The sequence below is a fragment of the Vidua chalybeata genome, chromosome 14, assembly GCF_026979565.1.
Source record: "Vidua chalybeata isolate OUT-0048 chromosome 14, bVidCha1 merged haplotype, whole genome shotgun sequence".
Taxonomy (NCBI): domain Eukaryota; kingdom Metazoa; phylum Chordata; class Aves; order Passeriformes; family Viduidae; genus Vidua; species Vidua chalybeata.
Window position 1 is genome coordinate 901,970 of NC_071543.1, and position 26,967 is coordinate 928,936.

Sequence of the window (26,967 nt, forward strand, 5' to 3'; positions counted from 1 at the left end):
TGTCACCAAGGGGGTCACTGCCCCCATTGCACTCCTGCTGCCCTGTGACATGATTTATGGCACATTTCCCCACCTCACTCATCCAGGGGATGCTGGGACCATGCAGGGCGTTCCTCCTCATCTTCCTGCCTTCGTGAGCCAAGGGACAGCCAGGCGGTAGCGTGTGTGCCTGAGCACACGTGTGTGCATTGATGAGGGGAGGGGGATTTCATGGGCTTTTAAAAAGAGACATTGAAAGCTTGTGAGTAAAATGAAAGAAATTTGTAAAAACATTGCAGTGCATCTTCCCTGAGCTCTACTTCTGGACCCTGGGAGAAGAGGAGCAGCTGGTGGGAAGGGAACTCCAGAGATCATCCCAACCCACTCCCTCCCATGAGGCTTGAGGCAAGGCTGTGTGGCCAAATCATCACTGTTTGGGCATCCCAGAGACAGGGATAAGTCACCTGTGTACATCTGCATCCCTGGCAACTCCTCTGCTTCTCTTCAGAGGCGACAGAGAAGGTGAGACCAGGCAAAGACCACACCTAAATTCTGCTGCCTCTGCAACACTCCCTTTCCTCATCGTGCTCCCAGACAGGAGCCAGGACACTGAGCCAGCTGGGTCCTGCAGCGGAACTTACCGCTCTGCTTGCCCTCCCTTTCCTTTTGTTTTTTCCTCTCCTCCTGCCACTGCCAGAGGAAGAGCAGGAGAGTCCATCAGTCACACGCTGCTCTTTGCACAAACCTGCTCAAGCGATTCCTCTCCTGACATCTTTGAGAAACTCTTCGGTGCTCCGAGTGAGTCTGTGGGTGCTGGCTTTAATCATCATCTCCGGTGGATTACAACAGCTGGATGAGAAGATAAAGGCTTTTCTCTCCTCTTTTCTTTCTCATTCCTTCATTTTCCTCCTGAAGTCAGAGCAGTTCCCAGCCAGGAGCATGGTGCTAGTGGGAGCCCTGTGCAGCCTCCTGCTCCTCTGCCTGGTTGAGGAGGGCACTGGCAAAGTGAGAAGATACTACATTGCTGCAGTGGAAACCGCCTGGGACTACACACACAGCGACCTGCTGTCCGTGCTGCAAGCGCCTGCAGGGTAAAGCTCTTCCTTTTGCAATTCTAGAACCCTGCCCTGGGTGTTCTCCCACCCTGGCATGTGGCGCTGTGAGCTTGGCTCCAGGCATGCAGGTACATGGGGGCAGCCTGGCAAGGCGGGTGCACCGAGCTCCTGGTACAGCTGGGAAGGGGTGGTGTGATGGGGGGTCACGAAGTGCAACCCCTGATGAGGGACAGGTGGAATTGAGAAAGATGCAAACCTGCTCTGCATCACTCTTCTGCGCTGTTTTATCTTAATGCCATTTGCCTAGGATCCTTTAAATCTGTACTAGGAGCCACGAGCTGATTTTCCAGCCTGTGCTTTCTTTTCTGCTCTGCATCCTGGTGGCTTTGGGGAAGTGTGAGGGGAGATGGGCACCTGGGACTCACTGGGCACTGCAGAGGAAGGTTGGCTGTGTCCCCCTGACATAACTCTGAGCAGCAAAGGCTTTCCACTGTGTCTGCCCCTGGTAAAATCCAGCTTTAGTTATTCATATCTCTGTGTACGTTACATTGCTGGGGCTGAAATTTTTCCTTAAGGAAATGAAAATAATTTGTAGCGTCTGGGCAAAGAATGGTGTTCATGCACAGTAGCAAGGAGGAAGGCATGGTGGTTTTGCTTGAGTACTTTGAAGTAGGAAGGAAAAACGGGAGTTGTTCAGGCAATGGTGTTGTCTGAAGACACAGTGGCTTGGACATGCATGGCTGTGAATGTTCTGAGGTTGACATGGAGAATGGAGCTGGATGGCTACACCCCCTGTGGCTCAAGGTGCACCCATTCCCTCTGCCCTGTTTCCATATCCCCTTCCCCAGACTCTCTGCTGAGGCATTATCAGCCCATGACCCCATCTCAGGCCCACGGTGGCCTGAGCAGCAAGGAGCTGTGGTCAGGCACTGGAAGCCAGGCTCTAGGGATGACCCAGGTCAGCCTGACTAGCTGCTGTAATCACTGTATCCCAGTGATGCTGGTTTTTCCCACTTTGATTACTTCAGTAGGAAAATTGCATCCAGCACCCCCCATTTTACTAATCCCCCCGGGCTGCTTTCACTGCTGTTGCCCTCAGATCCATTAGGTTATGCTAGAGATGATGACTTCCCTCACACTGTTAATTTAGCCCTGTGGCTTTCCATTTCAGCACTGGCTTTATGATGCTCTTGGGCACTATTTCTGACCCTGGAATGACTCAGGGACCTGACCCTGCCTGGGGATGAGTGGGGCATTGGCAGGCAGTGTGAGGTCACTTGTCCTTCTCTAAAATGGGGGAGGATAACATGGGCTGTCTCAGAGGGACTTGCTGGTGTGCTCCAGCCTGGAGAGGGAGAGAACTCCTGGGCAGTGCAGCTCCTGGGGAAGCTGATGGGAACCAGGGCTTGCTTGTTGTGCCTGTTCCCAGCTGAATGATGGTGCCTTTTCCCTGGCCCTGCAACCTCAGCCCAGTTCCCTGCAAGAGAGGAGGGCACAGGAAAATAGCCAGGCTGGATATAAGGGGCGTGCAGGAGTGAGCCAGCAAAGTGTGGCAGGCAGAGCTGCCCCTGGGGCTGGGCTGTCCCTGAGCTGTGTGTGTGGTGCCTTCTGCTCCTCATGTTCTCCCTCAGTGTCCCAGCATCTCATGGCAGCTCCCAGAGATGCATCTCCAGGCAGGACCTCCAAACCCATTGCATGTATCCAGGGGTTCCTCTGGCATGTTTGTAGAAAGCTCTGTCAAATTAACGGGCTACAACACACCAGGCCAGAGCTGCTCACACCTTCCCCATGATTTCAGTTTCTCTTCCTCCCAAACACAACCCCACCAGCAGGGTCAGAGCCAGGACCAGCACATCCTGCAGTGGCCCCAGTGATCTCAGCTCGGACATGGAGCTGGTGGACACGTAGCAGCAGCCTGTGTCTGAGTGTTTTGGCAGTGCAGGATGTCTCCCAGCTCCAAGAGATGAACAGATAGAGTGGCTAACAATGCTGATCCAGGGTGCCAGAAACTTATCGGCCTGCCTCAGCTCCAGCTGCCATTGGGGAAGGAAGTTCACGAGGACCCCAATTACAGAGGGCTGGCCAGAAGCACTTTGATCAGACATCTCTGGGCTGAACTCCGCCTGCTTGTCTCCTGTGGGCTCGGCTCTGCCAGGACTGGGACGCAGCACTAAGCCCTGTTGTCACTAAGAGCCCTCCCAGCCATGCCCCTGCATGCCAGCAAAATCCTCCTGGCTCCAGGGAATTCTGCCTTGTTTACTGCAGAATTAGCAGGATCAGACCATCATATCTCAGGGCTCCATTCTCAAATTTGGGCTTTCTGTGAGCTAGAGATTAAGGCACAGCTTCCTGAGAGTGGACAGCTGAGTGTCAGCAACCCTGCAGCTCAGCCAGCTGCCAGTGTGGGGACACGCTGGGGAGCAAAGCTGGGGCAGAACCCCACTGCCACCAAGCCAGGAATCAGAATGGTTCATGGGCAAAGTCAGCTGAATGCAGTGGCACTGCTCCCTAGGGCCGTGCCTGCTTCCTGGGGGCTTCCTGCCAGCCTGGATGTGGGGTTATAGGAGCTGGTGCCTGTGGGGTTATAGGAGCTGGGTACCTGTGGGGTTATAGGAGCTGGTGCCTGTGGGGTTATAGGAGCTGGTGCCTGTGGGGTTATAGGAGCTGGTACCTGTGGGGTGATAGGAACTGGGTACCTGTGGGGTTATAGGAGCTGGTACCTGTGGGGTTATAGGAGCTGGGTACCTGTGGGGTTATAGGAGCTGGTGCCTGTGGGGTTATAGGAGCTGGTACCTGTGGGGTTATAGGAGCTGGGTACCTGTGGGGTTATAGGAGCTGGTACCTGTGGGGTGATAGGAGCTGGTACCTGTGGGGTTTTCATGGGCTCCCATCCTGCTCTGCCCCTGAGAGCAGCAGACCCTGCTCTCCCCACAGCACCCTCCAGCTGCAGGTGGCTTCCAGCCAGTGTTGTAGGGGTGAGTGTGCATTGCCTTTCCTAAATTTGAGTCACTCTGTCTCCTTCCTCTTCCACTTGAGGAAGAGTCGCAAAGGCAAATGTTGTTAGAATGAAGGCTTAGTCAGAGCAGGACAGCAAACCTTCCCTGCTTCTTAAGTGGGAAGAAAATACCACCTGGTATTGTTTGTCCTCCAAACAAAACAAGGCTGGAAAGGTCTGTCTGGTTACTGGAAATGGTCTTAGTCCTGGGGCTGATAAGTCAGCCTCTAAAATCCTTGAAGAAATTCATGTCTTTGTTATCCTGATAAACATGCTGGATTCCTTCTGGAAAATGAATTTGTTAAGCTTCTTACAGGTAGAAAGTGGCAAGCAGAGATAAGTGGGGTGTGAAATACATTGAAGGCTCCTTTTTCTTCCTGCTGTGAAGTGTAAATCCCATTTTAGGCAGAAAAGAAACAAATGTGGGGACATTGCTCAGACACAAAGCAAACTGCCACTACCTGCCAGGAGCCCGGCAGTCTCTTTCCTGGGGAGGAGCTGGGGAGGATGTGAGTGACACATGATGTGACCTGTTTGTCACACCTGAGGGTGCTGGGGATGGGGGGTCTGCAGGGCAGAGGTCACCACGGCACTGCCAGTGCTCTGTGCCCCTGCTGCCAAGGAATCACGAAGCTGCCAAGCATGAGGCAGGAGACAGGCAGCAATGCCTGCTGCTGTGCCCTGTCCCAGCTGCATCTGGGTTTGGCCTTTCGTCTTCTTCCATCGTGACTAACACCACAACACTAATCACTGCCCTGCTGTCATCTGTACGCTGAGCAAAACATTCCCAGTCATACCTGGGAGCTCTCAGGAAATCCAAAGGACACAGCAGGGTGAGCAATCCCTGGGGCTCCAGCAAGCAAGCTGGTGGGAAGGGAAGGAAGAGGATGCCTGTTGCCCATGCATGGACGGGTGTGTGCAAGCAGCCTTGGCTTTTCCTTCCTCCTGCAGCATTTTGGGGCATGCAGGCCCACGTCCCCCCGCAGCCGGTGTCCCTCCCCGCTACAGGAAGGCTGTTTTTGTGGAGTACCCTGATGGCTCATTCACACAGCCCAAGCTCAAGCCAGCGTGGATGGGTAAGAAGCACCTGCAGTGTGGGGAACTCCAGCAATCCTTGAGAGCCACCAGACTCATCCTGGGTTGGGTGCTGGCTGCTCTTCAGCCAGGAGCAGGAAAGCAGCCGGGTGGATCCCGGTATGGCAGAGCTCCCGGGGGTGCAGAGGGCCTGGCTGGAGCTGATGCAGTTGCTGCTGCCGTGCTGCACGAGAGACAGCCACTAACTGGGTTTGTGGAAAGTCACGACCCTTTGGGGCTTCTGGCAGGGTGTGAGCTGCCTGACCCCAGCTGCCTGACCTCATTGCCTTATCCCCTCCAGGCCTTCTAGGCCCCACCATCCGAGCAGAAGTCCATGACACAGTGGTCATCGTGTTTAAAAACCTGGCCTCCCGCCCCTACAACCTCCATGCTGTCGGCGTGTCCTACTGGAAGGCGTCGGAAGGTGAGCTGGCAACATCAGGTGCTGCCAGTCCTTGTGTAGCACCCCCTGCTCTGCCACCTGCCTGTCAGGTGTGCATCCCTCCCTCGCCCTGCTGTTCGTGTCCCTCTGCAAGGGACAGATGGTCACAGAGATGGCCTAGCTTGGGCGAGCAACGTGAGCATGCCCAGCCCAGAAATGAGCTGAGCAAACAGTGCAGAGCAATCAGGTATAGAGGTAACGCACAGGTTAAACCTAAGGCTGGATGCTTAGGGCAAGGAAGACTGTGCTGCCAGCCTCAGGGCAGGTGGTGGGTGCACAGCCCAACACGTGAGTCTGGCACAGCTCTGCTTCTGCCCTGAGACCTGGCACTGCCCGTGGGACTCGCTCCCCTGGGATGGAGAGGGGCTGTGCTCTGGGTCGGAGGAAGGGGCGTTTCTCCAGTCATGGTGTGCTGGGCATGAACCTTCAGTGACATTTGGCCATTTCTTTGGTTTTAGGAGCTGGGTATGAGGATGAGACCAGCCAGCCAGAGAAGGAGGGGGACAGGGTGGATCCTGGGAAGACACACACATATGTCTGGGAAATCCAGGAAAACCAGGGCCCAACGGACGACGACTCAGCGTGTCTGACCCACTCCTACTCCTCCAACACCAACAGCGTGAAGGACATCAACTCGGGTTTGATTGGGGCTCTGCTCGTGTGCCGACCTGGTAAGGACAGCACAGGGTGGGGACAGGCCACATGCAACCATTAACTGAAAAGCAGAAAAATCACAGATGCCTTCCTGAGGCTGAGCATGGCAGTGGAGTCAGTGAGCTGTGCTCAATGAAAGTGCTCCTGGGGTTCAGTCTTGAAATCCTGATGGCACAAGGTACAAGAAGATGTGACTGGAGTAAGATTTGTCATCTCTGGCTGAGACACATCCTGGAGGTGGTTGTCCAGACCCTTCTATAGTCACTGGAAATGACTGGGCACTGTCTGCAGGCTCCAGTGACTCACCAGGAGCAGTTTCTCCACTGAGCAAAGGTCTAAGAGGAGGCACTACAAGCTGACCTTTTGATGCCTTCTGGGGGCAGCTGCCTCTCAACCATGGACTTTTGGGGACTGCAAGACTGGAAGCAGGGCTGTTGCAATTTGAGACATGACAAAAGCAAACCACAGCCTAGCCTTGGTTTACCAGTTCTTGAGGAGCACAAAGGGAATTCCCTGGGTGGTGCTTGCTGACCTTTCAAGAAATCCATTTCATTGCATCTTGCAGGGACCCTGGCAACTGATGAGAATGAGGGCCTGCAGAAAGAGTTTGTGCTGCTCTTCGCAGTGTTTGATGAAGGTAATTTCTGAGTGGTGTCAGACCTTGCGTTCAGCCACGTCCGGGGCATTTGCTTTGCCACGTGTGTTCAGTTAATGTGAGCACAGCCTCTCAGCACCCACACCCCCTCCCAAGGGTTTAAGCCTGTGCCTGTCCCCCAGCCAGTGTGCAGTGCTGCCCCTCCTTGCCTTCCCCAGGTGCAGGGAGCTTGCAGCCCACCCCCCGCCCAGCTCTGCCGTCCCACGCCCTGGCCCTGTTCCCATCAGACAGGTTAAGAGGGGAGGAGTGGTTCCCTGTCACGTGTAGTGGTCATCCCCACACCCATGGCCAGGCATACTGTGGATCTCCACAGGCTCCACACATCTGACTTCCCTGAGAAGGTTTACTTTTGCTTTGAGATGCTCTCAAGTGAAAGCTGACTGTACCCTCCTCTCTCCACAGGGAAAAGCTGGTACTCTGAGCAGGGCTCCCCAGCAGCTGCTGAGCCCCAGGCTCACAACGGGACAGAGCTGCACACCATCAATGGCTACATCAATGGCTCACTGCCTGGTGAGTCCTGCTGGGACAGGGACAGGGGTGGGGGGCATGGGAGCTGCTAGGAGCAGGGGTGGAGCCAGGTCTGTAAAGCCGAGGTAGCTTGGGAAAGGACGTAAGAAAAGAGATCAAGAGGAGTTTCCAGGTGATGGATTTGTTAGGCTGTGTTCACCTCAGAGGGGGTCTTCTATTTCAGATCTGGCTTTCCCATTTACAGCAGGGCAGGAGCTGTTTCCAGCTGTCTGTGTTGCCAAGTGCAGCTGACTTCCTTGGAGCTCTCCAAGAATGATGCTGGTAGCAGAGTTTTATTTTTTGTAGCCCTGTGAACAAGGCTGGCAGTAGCATTGAGCTCTCATTAAATCACCTTCATGGGATTTTGGGAATAGAACTATGGAATCATTTAGGTTGGAAAAGACCCTTAAGATCATCAAGTCCAACTGTAAACTACTTAACACTGCCAAGTCTAGCACTAAACCGTGTCCCTGAGTATCACACATACAAGTCTTTTAAAAACCTGGGCACCCTGTTCCAATGTTTGACAATGCTTTCAGTGAAGAAATTTTTCTCAATATCTGACATAAACTTCCCTGGTGCATCTAGAGTGATAAGGCTATCAGTATTATAGAGTGATAAGGTTCTTTCAGACTCCTCTTCTTCAGAAGAGCAAAAGAAAAGGCTGGATTTGATCTCAGTGAACACAAAAGTTGATGTTTTCTGGTGTTCTCCAGGGAAAAGATCCAGAGCTCCCTGAGAGTGAGGAATCTCCAGGGCAAACTGGGAAACAGTCAGGAGAGTCATTACCACCAGCAGCTTTGGTGAACCACATCCTAAAACCTCCCACTTGGGCCTGGCCATTCTCTAGAAAAAAGAAAAAACAAACAAACAAACAAACAAACAAACAAACAAAAAGTCCCCTAAATTCCCTGTCATGATGGGTTCATAGAGGTTAAGAGCTGAGGAAGCCTCATGGTCAGCCACTATCTCTGCACAGTGAGATTTTTCCTGGAGAAGTTACCCACCTCCACTCAGCATCCCCCTCCCTGGATGATGCAGCACCTGGCCTGAGAGGTGTCTGATGGAGAGCTGAGGGCCTCAGGATGGAACCTCCACCCAGTTTCCTCCCAGGCCCTTGGGATCTGTTCCAGTCACCTCTGCACTCTGCCAAAAGCAAGCACTTGATGCTGTATTTGACTTTGTTTGCCTTGAGCGTCCATGAACTTGTTATTCACTTCCCTGCTAGATTACAGAGCCCTTCAGCACACATCAGTTTCTCCCCAGGAAAGTATCTTTACAATGCAGTTAAGTTCTCTCCCATTTCCTAAGCACACTGAGCTCTTTGAGTGTCTCTGAGGAAGGAATTTTCTCCAGCACGCAAATAATCCTGGTGACCCCTCTCTGCCCTTTGTGGTATTTCAGCTACTGCTGAAGATGTGCTGGAGCCCTGCTCCAAATGAAATGTTTTAGTGTCAGGCTTGCCAGTGTTGTGATCAGACAAATTACTCTCCTGTCCAGTGCCCAATTTCCCTATTTACAGAGTCAAGGAGCACATCTCTCCCTTTTGCCCCTGCATCCCACTCTGAGCTCCTACCAGCAATCCTCCCAAAGTCCCCCAGCCTGTAAATCTGGTCTTATCTCAGGGGGATGGTGTGACCCGTGCCTCTGTTGTGCCCAGTCCACATTCCTGTGTGATTTCTCCAGCCTGAAGCCAGCACATGAGCAGGGGACTCCATCAGCATGTGTCAGACTCTATGGCACCAAGAGTATGGACAAGGACTGGGCACAGGGCTGACTCCTGGCTGCTTTCCTTGTCTCCTGGCAGGTCTCACACTGTGCCTCAAGAAGCAGGTCCACTGGCATGTGATCGGGCTGGGCTCTGGGCCAGAAGTCCACTCCATCTTCTTTGAAGGCCACACATTCCTGGTGAGAAGCCACCGTCTCAGCAGCCTAGAAATCTCCCCTGCCACATATCTCACAGCCCAGACCATGCCAGGAACAGCTGGCTGGTTTCGGATGTTCTGCCAGATACTGTCCCATCAGCAAGGTAACCTTATTTTCCAAGAGCTCGGGGGGAAAGCAGGTCAGGGCATGGCCTGGGCTCAGGGTTCTGTGCAGTGCTGAAGCTCCGAGGCCCCTCCTGCTCCCTAGGGTTACATCCACCTGCAGTCTGGCCCGTACCAGATGGCATGGGTTGATCCAGGTTGGCCCAGTGGATGGGAACAGTTGTGGAGAGGATTTCTCCCAGGCAGGGCCTGGGGAAGTGCCTGCCTGTGTTGGTACATCGATGTGACCCCTTCTGCCTGGCTTGTCTGAGCCCAGGTGGCATGGAGGCCTTTGTGAAGGTGGAGGAGTGTCCTGAGGAACGCCTGCTGAAGATGGGGAAGCTGTTAAAAGAGCCAGAGGACCTGGATTACCCTGAGGAAGATGAGGAAACGTATCATGTGATCCAAGTGCGCTCTTTTGCCAAAGACAGGCCCATGACCTGGACTTACTACATTGCAGCTGAGGAGATGGACTGGGACTATGCCCCTGTGAAGCCAGTGTCTCTGGACAGGTGAGAGGGGGCATGTGTGCTCATGAGGCTGCTCCTCAAGGCAGCCCTGCCAGCTCTCCCCCTTTTCCCCAGAAATTACTTTTCATTCTGCCCAGCTTGGACAGTTTTGTTCTTTATTAACACTAACAGTATGGATGCAGGACAAGAATGGTTTTGGAGAGGCCATGGGAAGGCAGGACCTGGCTTTGCTCCATTTTACCAAATGCCCTGCAGAGATATTTGTCTCCAGGGCATTTGTCTCTGTCACCAAGGCCTCTGGAATCAGTCCCTTCTGAGCAGACAACAACTCCTGGTGACGTTCTCAGCCATCCGCCAGCTCCTTGCATGATGGAAGGTGTTGCTCTGTGTCCTGCCTGTGGCCATTTGCTCTTTCTCTGCCTTGCCTGCAGAAACACGGCGAGCCTGTACCTGGAGCCTGGGCCACAGCAGATTGGTTCAAAGTATAAGAAAGTGGTGTTTGTGGAGTACGAGGATGCAACCTTCAAGAAGCGCAAGGTGTCCAACCAACAGGACAAGGGAATTCTGGGGCCTGTCATCAAGGGGGAGGTGGGAGATCAGTTTAAGGTAAGAGAAATGCAGCTTTCCACTGTAAGGGGAAATTTCAGCGCTTGATGCTGTTCCTACTAATAGCTCTTGGCTTCTTGGCTTGTGGCTGAGGTCTGACTTAAGTCATTCAGGTGCTCTCTCATGTTTGGCAATGTTCAAAGTTCTCTGGAGAAGCAGGTGTTACTGGCAGCTTAAGGTAAACACTCTCAGTAAGAGGCACAGGATATGCCCAGTCCCTCTTTGATTTGACTTCATTGCAGGTGTCTTAGGAACTGTGTGAGTTAATACATGACACATGACATCCAGCACCTTCCCCTGAGGCAGGAGTGTCCTCTCACCCTCTGCTCTTCTCCATCTGTTTGCTGTTACCTCATGGCACTGGGGACTGCCACTTTTGTCTCCCAGAGTGCCTCTCCTGACCACTTGACTTGTTTGCAGCTGGGGGAATGGGATGGTTTCCAGCAGTTTCACATTTCTGCTCCCTCCCTGGGGTTCCCTGTGCAGTCGTGGGCATGTGACAGAGCTATTTAGAGAAATAAAGGAAGGGCTTCACGCAGGGAAGTGGGGAGCGCTTTAAAGCTCTTGACTGCTGTGCATACTTAATGTCCTGGTCCTCTGGGGCCTGGATTGATGGCCCTCTTCTGACTCATGTGTAAAGTAAGACTAAAGACAGCGACTTTCTCTTTAATAAATTCAATATTTTCATGCCCTCCTTGAAACAGACACCTCCTAGATCAATGGACAGTATAGGCTCATCATAGAGAAATTGTGGTTTCTTGTATTCTGACTTTGTGATCCCAGACATGTCTAGGTAGCCAAACCCTGGGCAGTGCTGTCCAGTGTTTCCCTCTCTGCAAGGACACTGAGAGCAGCTTCAAGGGCTTACAGTGATCAGAAAACACCAAACATTCCTGCTGCCTGTCCTCATTCCAGATCGTGTTCAGGAATCTAGCCAGCCGACCCTACAACATCTACCCTCATGGCCTCACCAGCGTCAGGCCCTACTATGCAATGAGACCCTCACAAGGTAAGGCAGGCCATGGCAACTTGGGGTATCAGCTGGCCACTGCCATTTTTCTGAGCCAGGAGAGTTTCCTGAAGCTTCTGGTAAGACTGGTTGTCCATTCATCCAAGCACCTAAACTCTGTAAGCCCAGGGATTATGATGATTCCAGGTTCGTGTTCCTATTGGTTCCATGTAACCCTGTCTTTAAGGAGGGCTTCAATGATGAGTGGGAGAAGGGGCATTTTCAACCAGGGAGCTGGGACCACGTTAACTGGTCCATCCTGGAGGCCCCCACTTTCTGACGAGGCAGGAACCATCCTGGTGATCCTGCCTGTGTTTGCAGTTTATTTACAGCCCTCATTCCCTAGGCTCCCTCTGACTGCATATGTGTGGGGGTTCACTGTGATTTAGACTCTCCCTCCTGCAGCTCTGTAGGTTTTGCTCTGGGGTTGTTTTTTTTCCTCCAGGTTTCATTCCCAGAACAGCTTTCACCCCATGTTATTGTGCTCCCAGGACCACGACTTGTGCAGGGCCATCCCACATCCCACCAGGATCCTGGGATGGGCATGGGTGGCTCCCTCTGCAGCTTGTGTGGTCAGGAAACCTTTGTGAGCTCTTTTAAAAAGTGGGATCGCCTCTGGCAGGAGCCACCCAGATATAACTGGTCTGCTCTTGGGTTGTGTGTTGCCAGAGAAAGACGTGAAGGATATTCCTATTGCCCCTGGGAAGTCCTTCACCTACAGCTGGAGTCTCACCACTGAGGATGGCCCAACAGAGGCAGATCCTCGCTGCCTCACCCGTTTCTACTACAGCTCCATCGACCCCCTCCGAGACACAGCCTCAGGCCTGATTGGGCCCCTCCTGATCTGCTCCAAGAAGTCCATGGATCAGAGGGGGAATCAGGTGGGTCTTTCCTGTGAAATGACACTAAGCTTCTCCATGCACCCAGTCTGACACCTGACAGCTACACTGGGCACCAGGGGTGTTCTGATCAGACCAGGAATAATTTCTTCCCTCTCTTTTCCAGATAATGTCAGACAACATGAAGTTGGTGCTGTTTTCAGTCTTTGATGAGAACCACAGCTGGTACCTGGAGGAGAATATCAAGAGGTTCTGCTCTGATGCAGCCCATGTGGATACTCAGGACCCCCAGTTTTATGCCTCCAATGTGATGCACAGTGAGTACTCAGCCAGGGGGTCCCTGCTAAGCCCCCACAGACACAGGCTCATCCCTGCCCCAGGGAATGAGCAGGGGACACGCAGCAGCTCAGCAGCCATGGAGGGAATTTGGTCTTGAAATGTTTCACCCCTGCCCTCTTCCAGCTATTAATGGCTTTGTATTTGACAACCTCCAAACAAAACTCTGCCTGAATGACGTTGTGTACTGGTATGTCCTGAGTGTTGGGGCCCAAACAGATTTCCTCTCCATCTTCTTCTCTGGAAACACCTTCAAGCGCAACATGGTCTTTGAGGACGTGCTTACTCTCTTCCCATTTTCTGGAGAAACAGTCATCATGAGTTTGGAAAAGCCAGGTGAGTAACATGGGCTATTCTGTCAGCTATGGGCTTGGCATCCCAGCAGAGATCAGTGAGCACTTCCAGCCAGTTCTCTGACTGGCGCCCAATTCCTTTTGACAGCTCTGAGAGCAAAGGGATCCACAGCCTGCTAGAACAGCAAAGCGCGAGGCAGTGATTAAATCTTTCAAAGCTTAAATCAAGTAAATTGAATTACAGGATTTTACTTTGTAGGGTGTGTTAAGGTCACACACGTAGCCAAACCAGTAAGCTGGCTGCAGTAACGTGAGCCTGGTGGACATTTGCAATCTTGGCTCCAAGCTTGGAGGTCAAGGGGAGTGGCAGTGCTCTCCCTGCTGTGGGTTCAGCTGCTGGCCATGCCATTTATCTCCATGCTTTTGCAAGGACAGGAACCACAGCCACAGAGAAGTCAGAGAAAATATTTGCTTCAGAGTTCAGTTATATTTCCCCCCACCCAGCACTTTTCCCTTAGCGCTGGCAAAAGCAGTGCTGTCAAACCATTTCCTCACTCAGAGAAGACACAGGATTTACCGTGTGGTTGCAGCACTGATATGAAGGTCATGGGCACTGCACCCCGAGCCAAGCTGTCAGGATTTGTAGACACCACAGGAAGCTTTCTACAGCCCAGCCAAGCCTCACATCCGTTTGAGCTGATTCCTCTGCTTCCTCAGAAGCAGAGCAGCAGCTCAGCTGGCAGCAGGTGGCAGCTCTCTCCAGCAGCAGAGCCCAGAAATCACACATCTCACCCTCTCTGCTGGGAGCAAACACACTGGCTGGGGATATGAGTGAGATGCAGCCTTTCATTTCTTTCTCCCTCAGTGGGAGAGATGTGGTGACTGTCTTTGGGAGAGAGGTGTGTTTGACAGCACCAGGATGTCTTTGGGGGTGGGTTATGGTGACTGCTGCTGCTGGAGGCTCCGTGGGTTCTCACTGCATTAACTGCTCTCACCAAGCTGTACTTGGGCCCTCACAGGTGTGTGTAGCTCACTAAGCTCTGCCAGGAAACACCAGCCCTGCTGATGGCACTTGTAAGGCTCTGATGTTGCCAGCAACACTGTGGGTCTGGCTGTAAGACACTCTAGGGACTATGAAAGCATGGAATCACTCCCACGAGCCAGAGGCTGCCTGAAAATATAGGTTGGACTAGCAAGGGAGCAGCATGGGAATGGCATCTCTTCCAATTTCCCACTGAAGTGGGCTGATGGTGTCCTTTTGGCCTCTCTTGAGACAGGTGTCTGGACACTGGGGTGCCTAAATCCTGACTTCAGAGACCGAGGGATGCATGCCAAGTTCACGGTCTCGCAGTGCCGGTATGAGCAATACGCTGATGAGGAAGATTATGTGTATCCTGATGGAGAGGAGGCTGTCTTTGAATTCCAGCCCAGGGGCTTCTCTAAAAGAAAGAAGTTATGTGTGAATGAGCAACCGAACAACATCACCTCTTCCAGAAATGAGATACAGAAGACAAGGTTGTGCCTGACAGAACATGGGGCCCTCCTAAGCAATGGCAGGACTTCTGATCCCTCTTCCAATGGCACATCAACATTTTTAGGAACAATGCCAAATCCTCATGATATTTCCATGTCTTCTCTGTCAGAGACGAGCTACGACCCAGTGTCCTATGAGTCCTTCCTGGAAGACGAAGAATTGTCAGAAATCATCAGCCAGGATGAAGGGTTTGGAGCAGTCCCACCTGGAGAACACTTGGCGAGTGTCAGTGGAAGGGTCCATGGTACTGTGAGCTCAGAAGATCAGCAATGGCTGCACCAAGGCACAGCAGCTCCAGGAGATGCTTTGGCAGGAATGAAAGTGAGAAGAATCCCAGAGCTGCAGGAGCCAGTAAACGGAATGACAGCCCAGTCTGGTCACAGGATAGAGAACCTGGAAGCAGAGCCTCAAAAGACAACCACTCCTGCAACAAGCTTATGGGACTCCATTGCTTCTGCTGCTGGCAAAGCCCCTCTTTGGGAGAACAGGAGCTCAATTCACCAGAACGATCTGGAGCACAACCTGGCACTTCAAGATGTGTCTTCCCAGGGTAATGAGGACAAGCTGCTGAAAGGGCCTGATAAAATATCCTTTCACCTGTATGACTCAGAGGAGACAATCAGTACAGCACCATCTTTAAGTATTGATCACAACTCTTCCTCCACATTGAACAGTCCTTCTGCATCTCCAGGTGAGACAGAAGATAACAGGACTTCTCATGCTGTAGTTCACAGTCACACCACGGAAAGCAATTATTCATCAAATGACCTAGATGCTAGGCTGGAAAAAGGGCCTCACAAAGTGGTTTCACAAGGCTTTTACAAAACTTCTGAAGAGCAAAATGTTTCTTTGTCAGACAAACCTGTACCAGGAGAACTCCTCACAGATGAGAGTAACTCCTTGCCTGCGAAAAGTGGCACAGAAAAAGCCAGTGGACTTGCCAAAGGCCTTCCAGACACCACCTCTGCAGACTCCAATGAGCTTGAGCCATCCAGCTATGTCATGACAGAAGAGAGGGATGAAGTAATTTTGAAAGAAATGTTTCAGGATGCTAAGGAATTAGCAGAGCTGGACAGTATTGCCTTTTCTGAATCGAATGTTGTGACCAAAGACACCAGGCCATTCCCAAGTGCTTCCTTAAAGAGCTCTGAGCAGTTTCTAAGACACAGAGTTACAGCCAGAAGCACGAATGGCCCCAGCTGGAGACCTAAACAAGCCAGGTCACTGGAGAGCAGAGGTTTGGGTCTTCCCAACATCAGCAGCAGAAAGCCCCTCTCTGATGGTAAGACAAGAGAGCAGGATGTGGCCAGCCAGCCCCCTGACTCAGCAGTGAATAAGGAAGCCCCAAAGGCGTGTGGACCTCATTCCCCATTTTGCATCACTCGCTTCAAGAAGAGGTCCTTGGTATCAAGCAACACCTTTCCTGAGGTGCTGGCAGCCCCACAAAGCCTGGAAGGAAAATCCAACATGGTTGAGAGAAGGCTACACCCAGGCAGGGACGCTGTACAGGCTGATGAGACACATCCTGAGGGGAGGCTGAGCACAGACAGGGGGGTGCAGGGCAGCAGTGATGGGGCTCAGCGCAGCAGAGACTCCCTCCCCTCACTGGGGACAGGATCAGCAGTGGCAGTGAGCAGCTCAGAAAGGCAGCTCGCTGCTGAGGCTGCAGACCTGGCCTCAAACTGGGACCCAGCCTCCCCTGGGGCTGTGGGGAACACGGGGGACTTGCACAGCCCAGCTCTGGCAGAGCTGCAGCCAGGCAGAGCTGTGGCGTGGGGGGCTTCTGGGAGCGAGCAAGCTCAGGGCAGAAGCCACATGGAGGAGGAGACAAACTCTGTGGAGCAGCTGGGTCAGTTCAGTCCTGAGCCTCAGCAGCTCAAGGCCAATGCCACAGAGGACCATGTGCCTGGGAGAATGTCTGGACAAAGCCCAGAAGGAATGGCTCTGAAATCAGCCGTCAGAGAGAACTGTTCACTGTCTCCAAGTAGCCCCCCTCGCAACAACAGCACCAAAAAGCCAGCAGAGTATGTGCAGGACACTCCTCAGGGATGTCAGGTGCTCGGCAGGGAAGATGTCCTCAGAGAAACAGGGAAGACAGAGGGCCAGGGCCTAGGAGAGCCCAAGGAGGATGGGGAAAGCAACAGCACAGCTGGGGAGAGGGGCCACATCCCAGGACAAAGGGAGGAACCCGCCCTGAACAATGGGACACATTCCAGCCCCTCAAAGACTGCCAAGACAGACTATGATGAATACAGTGACACAGAGCAGACCATGGAGGACTTTGACATGTACGGGGAAGAGGAGCACGACCCGCGCTCCTTCCAGGGGGAGATACGGCAGTACTTCATTGCAGCAGTGGAGGTGATGTGGGAATATGGGGAGCAGAGACCCCAGCACTTCCTAAAAGCAACGTAAGTGTGATTTTGCTGCGTGCATTCCTCCTGCACTGCATGGCACAGCACGATGCACGAGATGGCATGTCCTGGCAGGCAGGATCACGGTTCTGTACCAGTACAACCCAGCCAAGCAGCCCAGGGGAAGGATGCTCCCAGCATCTCCCCTCTACCCAGGAGGGTTTAAACCTCCAGAAGCTTTGAGCTTCCTTTCAAGTGGGTCAGGGCTGCTCTGGCTCTGTATCCCCCTGACCTGCAGCAACCCTGCCATGGCTGTCCTCGCTGTGGGACAGTGCCACCTGACTTACCTAACTGGCATGCCCCTGCAGGGACCCCCGCAGAAGCAGGAGGAAGCATTCCTGGCAGTACCGCAAGGTGGTTTTCCGAGAGTACCTGGATGATTCTTTCACACAGCCGGTGCAGCGGAGAGAGCTGGATGAACACCTGGGCATCCTCGGGCCCTACATCAGGGCAGAAGTTCAAGATGTCATCATGGTGAGTAGAAAGTTCCCATTTCCTATGAAGCCATAAGTCCCCCTGTTGCTGTTGGAGTTCAGCCAGAGGTGAGGCCTGCAGGCTCTGCATTGCCCGGGGGTTAACCTTCAGGGCCTGGGGACAGGAGCTGCCCTGTTGGCATGTGAATGGCACCAGACTGGGAGGCAGACCATTCACAGGGACCTCAGTGGCTGCAGGAGTGCGCCAGCAGGAACCTCAGAGTGCTCAGATGCCAAGACCTGGACCTGAGACAGACCCAACCCCTGCAACAGCATGGCCTGATCAGCTCCTGGGCTCCATGGGGAACCTTTTGGGTGAAGGGATGGCAAAAAGGGGGTAGTGAGCTAAGCAGGGCTCAGTGCAGCTCTTTTAGGTGCTCTGTATGAGGGCAGGCTTGGGCTTCCCACACTACCAAAGGTGGAAGTGTTCAACACCTACCTGAGAAGAAGGTGAAAGACTCAGGACTTGTGTCCCTGGAGAAGTTGCCCAGTTTTCATAGAAATTTTCACCAGGATGCATTCAGCACCTTTGGGCTCCAGAGACAACAGTGTAGCTGACCTTGCTTCCACTGAGCAGGCAAAGGGCCTCATCCAGCAGACCTGAACCCAGGATGTGCTTTCCACCAGAGATTGCACTGCACGGCTACAGCCTGTGGTTCAGCAGGGCTTGGCCACTGCATGGACACTAGCTGGAGGCCTGGGAGCTGGGGACATGCTTCCCACCAGCTGGCTGGACCCACCACCAGGGTCCAGAGCACTGTCAGCATTGCTCCTTCACACGTTCCACTGCTTTGCCTTCCCTCTGGTGCAGGTGACGTTCAAGAACCTGGCCTCACGGCCCTTCTCCTTCCACTCCACACTGACAGCCTATGAGGGCACAACACAGCAGGGTGGTGTGGTGCAGCCTGGTGGCTACCAGAAATACTCCTGGAAAGTGCTGCCCCAGATGGCACCAACCACGCAGGAGTTCGACTGCAAGGCCTGGGCTTACTTCTCCAACGTGGACCTGGTAGGTGGGAGTCTCCATGGGGCATCCCAGGAGGGCAGCATGCCTGGGTCTGGCTGTGAGGGCAAGGAGTTTCCTATGGGGCTGCACTGAAAGCAGCCTGGGGTTGTGTAGATTCTCAGGTGTCTAATAGTGATGAATACATGCTGCTCCTCTCTCCTCTCTCCTCCCTCCTCTCTCCTCCCTCCTCTCTCCTCTCTCCTCTCTCCATTCTCCTCTCTCCTCTCCTTATTCCAGCTTATGAGACTTGCAAGAAACCAGCATTCTGCAGTTCCTTACCCCTATGCCACATCTTCCTGAATTTGGCCCCAGGGTCCAACCCAGTAGGGACAGCTGGACAGACAGACACCACGTGTCTTGAAAGCACAAGCAAACACTTTCTGCTCAGGCTTTCTTAGCTCGGTGAACCCAACATGTCCTTCCCTCCCTGCACGTGGCCCAGAGTGGGAGCCAGGCCAGGGATGCAGAGGGGTTGACCACTTTCCTCCCTGCTGTGCCTCCTCCTCGGAGGCAGACCCTCATTTCCTGGCTCCCTGGCAGGAGAAGGACCTGCACTCAGGCCTCATCGGGCCACTGATCATCTGCAACCACGGCGTGCTGAGCTACGTTTCCAGGAGGCAGCTGGCTGTGCAGGAGTTCTCCCTGCTCTTCACCATCTTTGACGAGACTAAAAGCTGGTACTTCCCGGAGAACGTGCGCAGAAACTGCCGCCCTCCCTGCCGGCTCCAGCAGGACAGCCCTGACTTCAGGAGAAACCATTCCTTCCACGGTGAGGATCCTTGCCCTTGCCCTTTCCATCCCATCACCTGTATCGGGATGGGAATACCCCAGAGCCTTGAGCCCCTCCTGACTGCTGCCTTTCCCAGCCATCAATGGCTATGTGAGTGACACCCTGCCTGGGCTGGTGATGGCCCAGCAGCAGCGGGTCCGATGGCACCTCCTGAACATGGGCAGCACTGAGGACATCCACTCTGTTCACTTCCACGGGCAGCTGTTCAACGTCAGGACCAGCCAGGAGTATCGCATGGGAGTCTACAACCTTTACCCTGGTGAGATGCAGCATGGGCACTGTGCCCCCCTGTGCCAGGGCTTCATGTCTGTGCCCTGAGGAAGTTTCTGTGGGGGAATACCAAGGAGGGGCAGCGGATCTGGACTACTCTGTCCCTGTGGTTGCACAGCACTTGGCACAGTGGCACCCTATTACAGGCAGTAACTCTGCTCTGCTCTCCATTCCTGGCCAGGTGTCTTTGGGACAGTGGAGATGTGGCCCTCACACGCTGGGATCTGGAGGGTGGAGTGCAAAGTGGGAGAGCACCAACAAGCCGGAATGAGTGCCCTCTTCCTCGTGTATGACCTGAGTGAGTGATTTCTTTGTGCTCTGACCCACGTGGGCACACACACAGCCATGACCGGTGTGTATTTGAGCTTCCTCCCCCAGATCTCTCAGCATTTCTCTTGGGGTGACCCAAGTGGGACCTTCTGTGTTTTCACTCTGAAAAAAAGTCGCCACTTCAGCCCTTGCCAGCCTGCACAGCCCTGCAGAGAGCAGTCAGGGACACAGCTGGGGTGAAGGCTGGGAAAGCAGCTTCACTGGCCTGCAAATATTTACTCCAAGAGCTCTCGTTTTCCAAAACTGAAGGTCCCTGGACCTTCCATAAAATGCACTTACCCAAGGAAGTGCATGCATGGGCTGGTCCCTGCCCGTGCTGTCAGTAAGGTACAGTGCCCAGCTGCCTAGCCATATATCAGGAGGTAAACTGAGGCATGGAACAATGACAGGAGGCAATGAGTGATGCTGCCTGAGTGCAGGTTGGTCTGATAGAAATAGCTCCAAGAGCAACTGCAAAATCCACAGTAAACCTCTGATTCTACCCCAGAACAACATGTTTTGTAACTCACCATAAGTAAGGACTGGGGATGTGGTGTGGCAGAGTCGTATTTTATCACAGTGAGGCAGTCTCTCTCCTGTTTATAAAAGAATATTAAATGTCAGACAGAAAACGTTGCCGTAAGTTAAAAATCCGCTGAAGATTTCAAATTTGCATTTTCCCCAGGAGCATTTGACACGCAGTGGAAATGCCAAGGTGTGACAAGTCACTAATAATAATGGCTATTATAAGAGACAAACACGCCTGTGCTCAGAGACCAGAAGAGAGCCAGAGAGAGACAGGGGTGTCAGGTAGACTTTCCTTTAGCAATGTGATATTTTTTTTTTCAAAAGATGCTGCCTAGCAACAAAAAGGCCCAGGAGCAAGATGTGGGTATAAGGAAGAGACACTTGTCACCACTGCTGGGACATTAGGACAGAGGCCATGGACGCAGGGAAAGGAGTTTGGCAATAGGCTGCTGTGTCTGATGCTGGAAACTCTCTGCTCTTGATGTGGGGGGTGTGAACAAGAACTTCCAGCTATCATAAAATTCAGGGATGGATGTGGAAGCCTCTGAAACCTATCCCTTGGTGTGAGAGAAACAAGCCTGGGAGCTCCTGCAGGCTTGCAAACCTCCCTGAGCCTGAAGGCTGCTACCCAGCCTAGACTTTTGTTGTCTGACCAACTGTCCCTGGTTTCTGCCCTCCCTGTGTTCCCTGCAGACTGCCGGAATGCCCTGGGTATGGCCTCAGGTGGCATTGCAGACTCTCAGATCACGGCCTTGGGGCAGTATGGTGAGTAGCTGGAGGGCAGGTGGGGCCAGGGCAGCTTCAGCCAGCATAACTCACATGTTTGCCTGCCCAAGTTCTGCTGCTCCGAGTCCCTGGTAGCGGAGTCCTTCCTCCATCCCTGCCCACGTCAGCATCCCAGTCGGGACCTGGAGCCTTCCCACATAGCTGGCCCATCGTGCCAGTGCTCTGCCACCCTGTGTGCGGCTACTAAAGCCTGGGGGATCCCCAGGCCCAGTGCTGTGGATGGACCTCTCACCACCTCAGGCAGCACCAAGGGCCCACAGCACTCTTGTGTGTGTGCTCTGTCCTTGCAGGGCAGTGGGCTCCTTACCTGGCCAGGCTGGACAACACCGGCTCCATCAACGCTTGGAGCACCGACCGCAGCAATGCCTGGATCCAGGTAAGGGGGGCCTCGTGTCTGAGGCACCACTGCGGGCATGGCAAGGCCACGCTCATGCAGAGGGACTCGTGGATAGGCAGTGCCTCCCCAGCTATAAACAGCTAGTCCTGCTATCTCCTCTTCCCTCTGAGAGGAGAGCACTAAGTTCCTAATGGCAGCTGCTCTGCTCAGGTTGCTGCTGGCCTGACCCCCATATCCATCTTCAGTGCAGCAGAAGAATCACTTAATTCCAGCTGCAGCACTGGATTGTGAAAAAATCCCCAAAGACCAAGGCAGAACAGCTCGCCTCTCCAAATAGCTCTCTCCTGCTCACTCCCAGCTGTTGGCTGACTTGTGCCCTGATGAACAACTGTTTTAATTACTTTCATAACCAGTCCTCAGTTCTGTCAGGAGGAAGCAAGTTTTTGGGTTTACGGGGCATTGCCTGAACATGGCTTGGGTTTTCCATCAGAAAACCAAAGAAATGAATCCCTGACTTTCATTCTCAGGTGGATCTTTTGCATCCCACCATTATTCACGGCATAAAAACCCAAGGGGCCCGACAAAAGTTCTCCAGCCTCTACATCTCCCAGTTTGTTGTGTTCTACAGCCTTGATGGGCGAAGGTGGAAGACATACAAGGGGAATGCTACGAGCACACAGATGGTAAGGTGAAAGGTCTTGAGCAGAGTGCTTTCCCTGAATGGGGTGTCCTGGGGTGATGAGGGCTGGGGAGCTCTGTCCACAAGGCAGAAACCTCCTGAGCCCCTGAGATTAGGGCAGCAACAGAGACCATTCAGTGCCAGGTGACTGAACCACAGATTCAGTGCAAGGGACTTGCTGTCTGTGTCCATGTCTCTGATTTTAAAATGTCTGAGCTACCTCTTTCCACCATCCCAGGTGGCTGCGAGATCCACATCTCAATGTTATGTTGCATTTTACTTAGAGCTAGGCATAAGATTCCACCCGAGTATCTTTTTTGACCTCAAAGGCAAATTTGCCTTTCTAAAAATATTGTGCAGTCACAGATGATTTGGAGAATCTACAGTCACTTGAAAAAACCCACAACCTAAATATGCATAAGCTGATCAATCCATTGGGAGGAGAGTAGCCAGAAAAGCCTCCACTGTGTGCACCATCTGTGGCTACAACTTTTCCCAGGTTCAAATGATTGAGGACTGACTTTTCTCCTTATTTTTCTCCCCCTTGTTTGGTGAAAATATAAAACCAAGTTAATTTGCACAGACCCAAAGTTTCTTCTTCTCTTTTTCTTTCTCAGTGGCCTGCTCACACTTTGGCCTGAACCTCAACTCAAATAATTTCCCTGAGTTGTCATTTTTATAAGGATGGTGATGAGATACAGAAGTGCCAGACATGAATGTTCTTCTCCCCAGTAATCCTTGTCCTGTCTGTTTCTCTTTCCACTGGTGCAACAATCCCTTTCCTCCCTTTCCCTGCAGCTGTTCTTTGGAAACGTGGACGCAAACGGAGTGAAAGAAAACCGGTTCAACCCCCCAGTGGTAGCCCGGTACATCCGCATCCACCCCACCCACTACAACGTCCGGGCCACGCTGCGCATGGAGCTCCTGGGCTGCGACCTCAACAGTGCGTGCCACCCTTAGACCCCGCCACCAAAACTGGGCTCTGCTCTGCTCTGCTGGGGTGCCGAGCGTGTGCCAGCACTCCCAGGCACTTGTGGAGGAGGAAGGAAGGCACCGAGGTGTTGAGGGAACAAAGCTGGAGTCTCATTGTGGTCTTAAGAGATAAAAATACCAGAGGGAGAGCCTGGGGCCAGGTCTCACCAGCTTTTTTACTAAAGCACGGGAAACTTCCAGGGGCAGCTAAGCTGAAAGATAGAGAGCTGCTGCCTCAGTCTGGCGGAGCAGGAAGCAAGCAGAGACAGATGCTGTTGGCTTTTACGCTGGTTTTGCCAGTTGAAGGTGAGATGGCTCTGATCAGCAGTGCAGCCTGGGGAAACGGTGCCCTGAGATCGTTTCTTTGGCTTTGCACACCTGCTCTGCAGCAGCTAAAAGCAGCAGTGGCTGTGCTGTCAGCCCATGTCCCAAACCTGCCAGCTGGCTCTGGAGCAGCTGTGCACAAGCACACCTGATCACACATGTGCAGGGTGTCTCCTTCCCAGGTATTCTTGTTCTCCCTCTGGAGACCGGTTCTCCTTATGTTTCCTTACACCACAAATTCTTCACATTCCTCTTAGATAAAATCTGCAGGGAGAAAAGAAGGTGGGAGTAGTTTGGCCAGAGCCATGCTGCACACAGGGGCCCCAGGCAGTGCAGGGACCATGGCACTGCAGCAAGGCACAGAAGAACCTGTAAGCAGGGCAAAGGCATGCAGCACAGCTGGAGCAGGGAGCGGGCAGAAAGCATCTCCATGATGGGTCTGTTCTAGCCCCTGACAAGCACTGCTCCTCTCTTCCAGGCTGCTCCATGCCCTTAGGAATGGAGAACAGAGGGATCCCTGATGAGCACATCTCCGCGTCCTCCTACAGTGCCAGCGTCTTCTCCAGATGGACACCGGCCCTGGCCCGCCTGAACCTTCAGGGCAGAACCAATGCCTGGAGGCCAAAGGTAGCCTGTGAGGAGATACCAGGCAGGCAGCTGGGATCCCAGCAGGGTGTCCTAGTCAGGGCTGTGTGGGAAGTGTGTGCAGCCACATGCACCATGCAAGCTGCACACTCACTGCCCACACTGATTTAGCAGCCAGCAGCTCCAAGCAGATGTCTGGTAGGGCAGGTGAAGCAGAGGGAAGTGCAGGGCCAGCTTGGCTTCAGCTGCAATGAGTGTGTCTTTCTCATTGCTGCTGGAGGGTTGAAGGCAGTCTGTCCTTCCCCAGAGCAACAGCCCCAGAGAGTGGCTGCAGGTGGACTTTGAAGTGACCAAGAAGGTGACTGCAATCATAACCCAAGGTGCCAAAGCTCTCTTCACCCAGATGTTTGTGAAGGAGTTTGCTGTCTCCATCAGCCAGGATGGCATGCACTGGAGCCCAGTCCTGCAAAACGGCAAGGAGAAGGTAGGCAGAGCTGCTCCATGGCCAGAGCCCATGGCCACCCCCAGGGCAGCAAGCACAGCCCTTGGCAGCAAACATGCTCACAGGATTTCTCTCCAAGAGCAGTGAGCCAGGCTGTGCTTCTTCCTTTTTTTAAAGCATGCCAAGGGGTGTTTGTCTGGGTTGATCCTGTCCTCACTATGCTAGCCAAGTGCATCCCTGGTTTCTCTCTCGTCTCCAGATTTTCAGGGCAAACCAAGACCATCAGAGCCCAGTGACGAATACCCTGGAGTCCCCTCTCTTTGCCCGCTATGTGAGGATACACCCCCGCCAGTGGCACAACCACATTGCCCTGCGGATAGAGTTCCTTGGCTGCGACACTCAGCAGGAGTACTGATGGCTGCAGGGCCAGGAGGAGGCACTGCCAGCCCAAGGACACACATCCCACCAGGCACTGAGCCCTCCCCAAGGCTGGAGCCATCCCTCCAGGGGGCTGGCTGCCCCGGCTGCTGGGGAAGAGAAGGGCTGGTCAGCTTCGCAGTGGCTGGGTCATTGTCTGCCTTTTCCTGTGTCTACCAGATGCCATATACTCGGATATAATGATGAAGAATTAAACAGTAATTTTCCGGTATCTCTCTGCACTTTCCCCTCTGCTTTAGCCTTGGTTTCCCCAGAGGCCCAGTCAATTTGTAGCTGCTGGTAATGTTAATTAGCCCCAGAGCTTCTCAGCCTCGTTTTGCACAAACTGCTGCTGTCCTGGGCACGGTCCTGGAGGAGGAAGAGCAAAGATAAGGATGAGGGGCGGAGGCCCTGCTCCAGGCCCCAGTGTCCATTTCACAATCAGTGGGGATGGGAAGCTGGAGGGAGGCAGCTCTTGCTCAGTCTGACTCAGCACTGGGATTTGGCCCTGCTCTTTCCTTTGTCTCCTTTCCACAGCGCTGCTGTGGCTGGGTGCCATCACCCCCCTGCCCCTTTCTGTTGCTGCCTTGAGCAAACCTTCAGCGTTCTCCACAGGAGTTCTGTGGGTGCCTGTGGCTCCCAGGGACCCTGGTGGATGAGCTGCCACCTTGACATGACCCCCAGCAAGGTGTGCCATGGGCCAGAGCCATCTTCCTGACACCTGTGCTTTCCCCCTCCCTGGCACCTGCCCCACCCAGTGGCAGATGTCTCCCCTCCTAGGAATGATGATGAGCAGGGTGACACTGGCTCCTGCCTCATTCCTGCCGTGAGGTGGGGACCTTCCAGAACAACGGCCACCTCACGAGGGTGGGGAGCACCTGCAGAGCTGTGGGGAAGGCCTGGGGTCATCCTTGTTGGGCAGCACTTCTCCTTCAGCAGCTTGCCAGAGCCTGTGCCATGCCACCCCCAGGGCAGTGGGTCCTCCATCTGTGATGGGGGAGCTGGGTGGCCCCACAAAGCCCCTGGCAGCTGGTGTAGCAGGGAAAACAGGGTTATGAGGTGGCTTTGGAGAGTGGCAGGAGTCAGCTGGGTGCTGTCACAGTGGGATAGGCAGGATGGCTGCAGCAGTCCAGCAGCATCCAGTGATTGCCTTGTGAACTTCCAGGGTGCCCTGTCAGTCAGACAGTGTCTGCTCACACCTGTATAAGACACAGCCTGCAGCAGCTCTGCCAGCAGTGCAGGGGACAGCAGGGCTGTGCCATGAGCAGGGTGGTTGTGTGAGGGATGGCTGCTCCATCAGCTGTACCGGGCTGTGTGGTGAACAGAGATCTCCCCTCCATGGCCTGTGTCTGAAGGAAGCAGGGGCATGTGCTGCAGACCACCCCAGTGGTGTGATCTGTCTGGGAACCCACGCCCAGAAACTGGTGTTTCAGATAACAGCTTGAAAGTCTGCCACGTTCCACACTGCTATACAGCAGGGAGCCTTTGCTGTGGCCCTGGCAGTGATTACATTACAGCCCAAGCAGGAGATGCAATCACCCTTTGGCTCAATTGCATTCTGACAATAACCATGCACAGAGGTGAGGAGAGGCTGCCTGGCAAACACTGGCCTGAAGAGAGGGACAGGAGCCATGAGCTTCTCAAAGGGAACACCCTCAGAACCCAAGAGAAGCCCTCAGCCTGGGAGGACAAAACCTGCCACCTCAGGGCCTTCTCAAGGCATCCTTCCTCAGCTCCAAGGCAACTCCGTATCTCCTGTGCTTCAGCATAAATACCCTTCAGAGTCTCTACCAGTGGATGCTCAAGCTCATCTTCCCTCCAGAAAGAGGCTGCCATGTTGTGGCACATTTCTCTGATGACACAGGGTTAGCTCAGAGCAAAAGCTCTGTGCACCAGAGCCCACTCTGGGTTATTTTCAAAGAGGAAGCACAGCTGAATTCTCTGCAGGCATCCCAGCAGCCTTCATCCACCAGCCCTGAGCAGCTCCAGGATGTTCTCCAGCCAGCCAGGCAGCAGGGAAGGGACTGTGCTGAGCAAGAGCAGTAGAGGGAAGGCAGGAAGGCAGGCAGGCAGATGTGTCTGAGCCTGCCAAGTTCTGGCATCCATTACTGGAAGCGTGTCTTGACATTTATCTTGTGAGGAACAGAGAGCAGACGCTGT

General features: G+C 53.5%; 1 protein-coding gene across 1 annotated transcript; it reads left to right on the forward strand.

The window, feature by feature from the left end:
• Nucleotides 1-918: 918 nt before the first annotated feature.
• F8 (coagulation factor VIII) lies at nt 919-25,039 on the forward strand. The gene is made up of 26 exons (XM_053956116.1): nt 919-1,070; nt 4,981-5,105; nt 5,405-5,527; nt 6,004-6,216; nt 6,765-6,836; nt 7,257-7,364; nt 9,169-9,390; nt 9,666-9,900; nt 10,290-10,464; nt 11,380-11,473; nt 12,143-12,354; nt 12,479-12,629; nt 12,775-12,984; nt 14,219-16,886; nt 17,198-17,363; nt 18,174-18,371; nt 18,909-19,137; nt 19,235-19,417; nt 19,610-19,726; nt 20,959-21,030; nt 21,342-21,427; nt 21,916-22,071; nt 22,866-23,010; nt 23,842-23,990; nt 24,256-24,432; nt 24,650-25,039. Exons 1-26 carry the CDS (start codon nt 919-921, stop codon nt 24,803-24,805), a joined length of 6,594 nt encoding a protein of 2,197 aa, XP_053812091.1. The 3' UTR covers nt 24,806-25,039.
• Nucleotides 25,040-26,967: the final 1,928 nt, after the last annotated feature.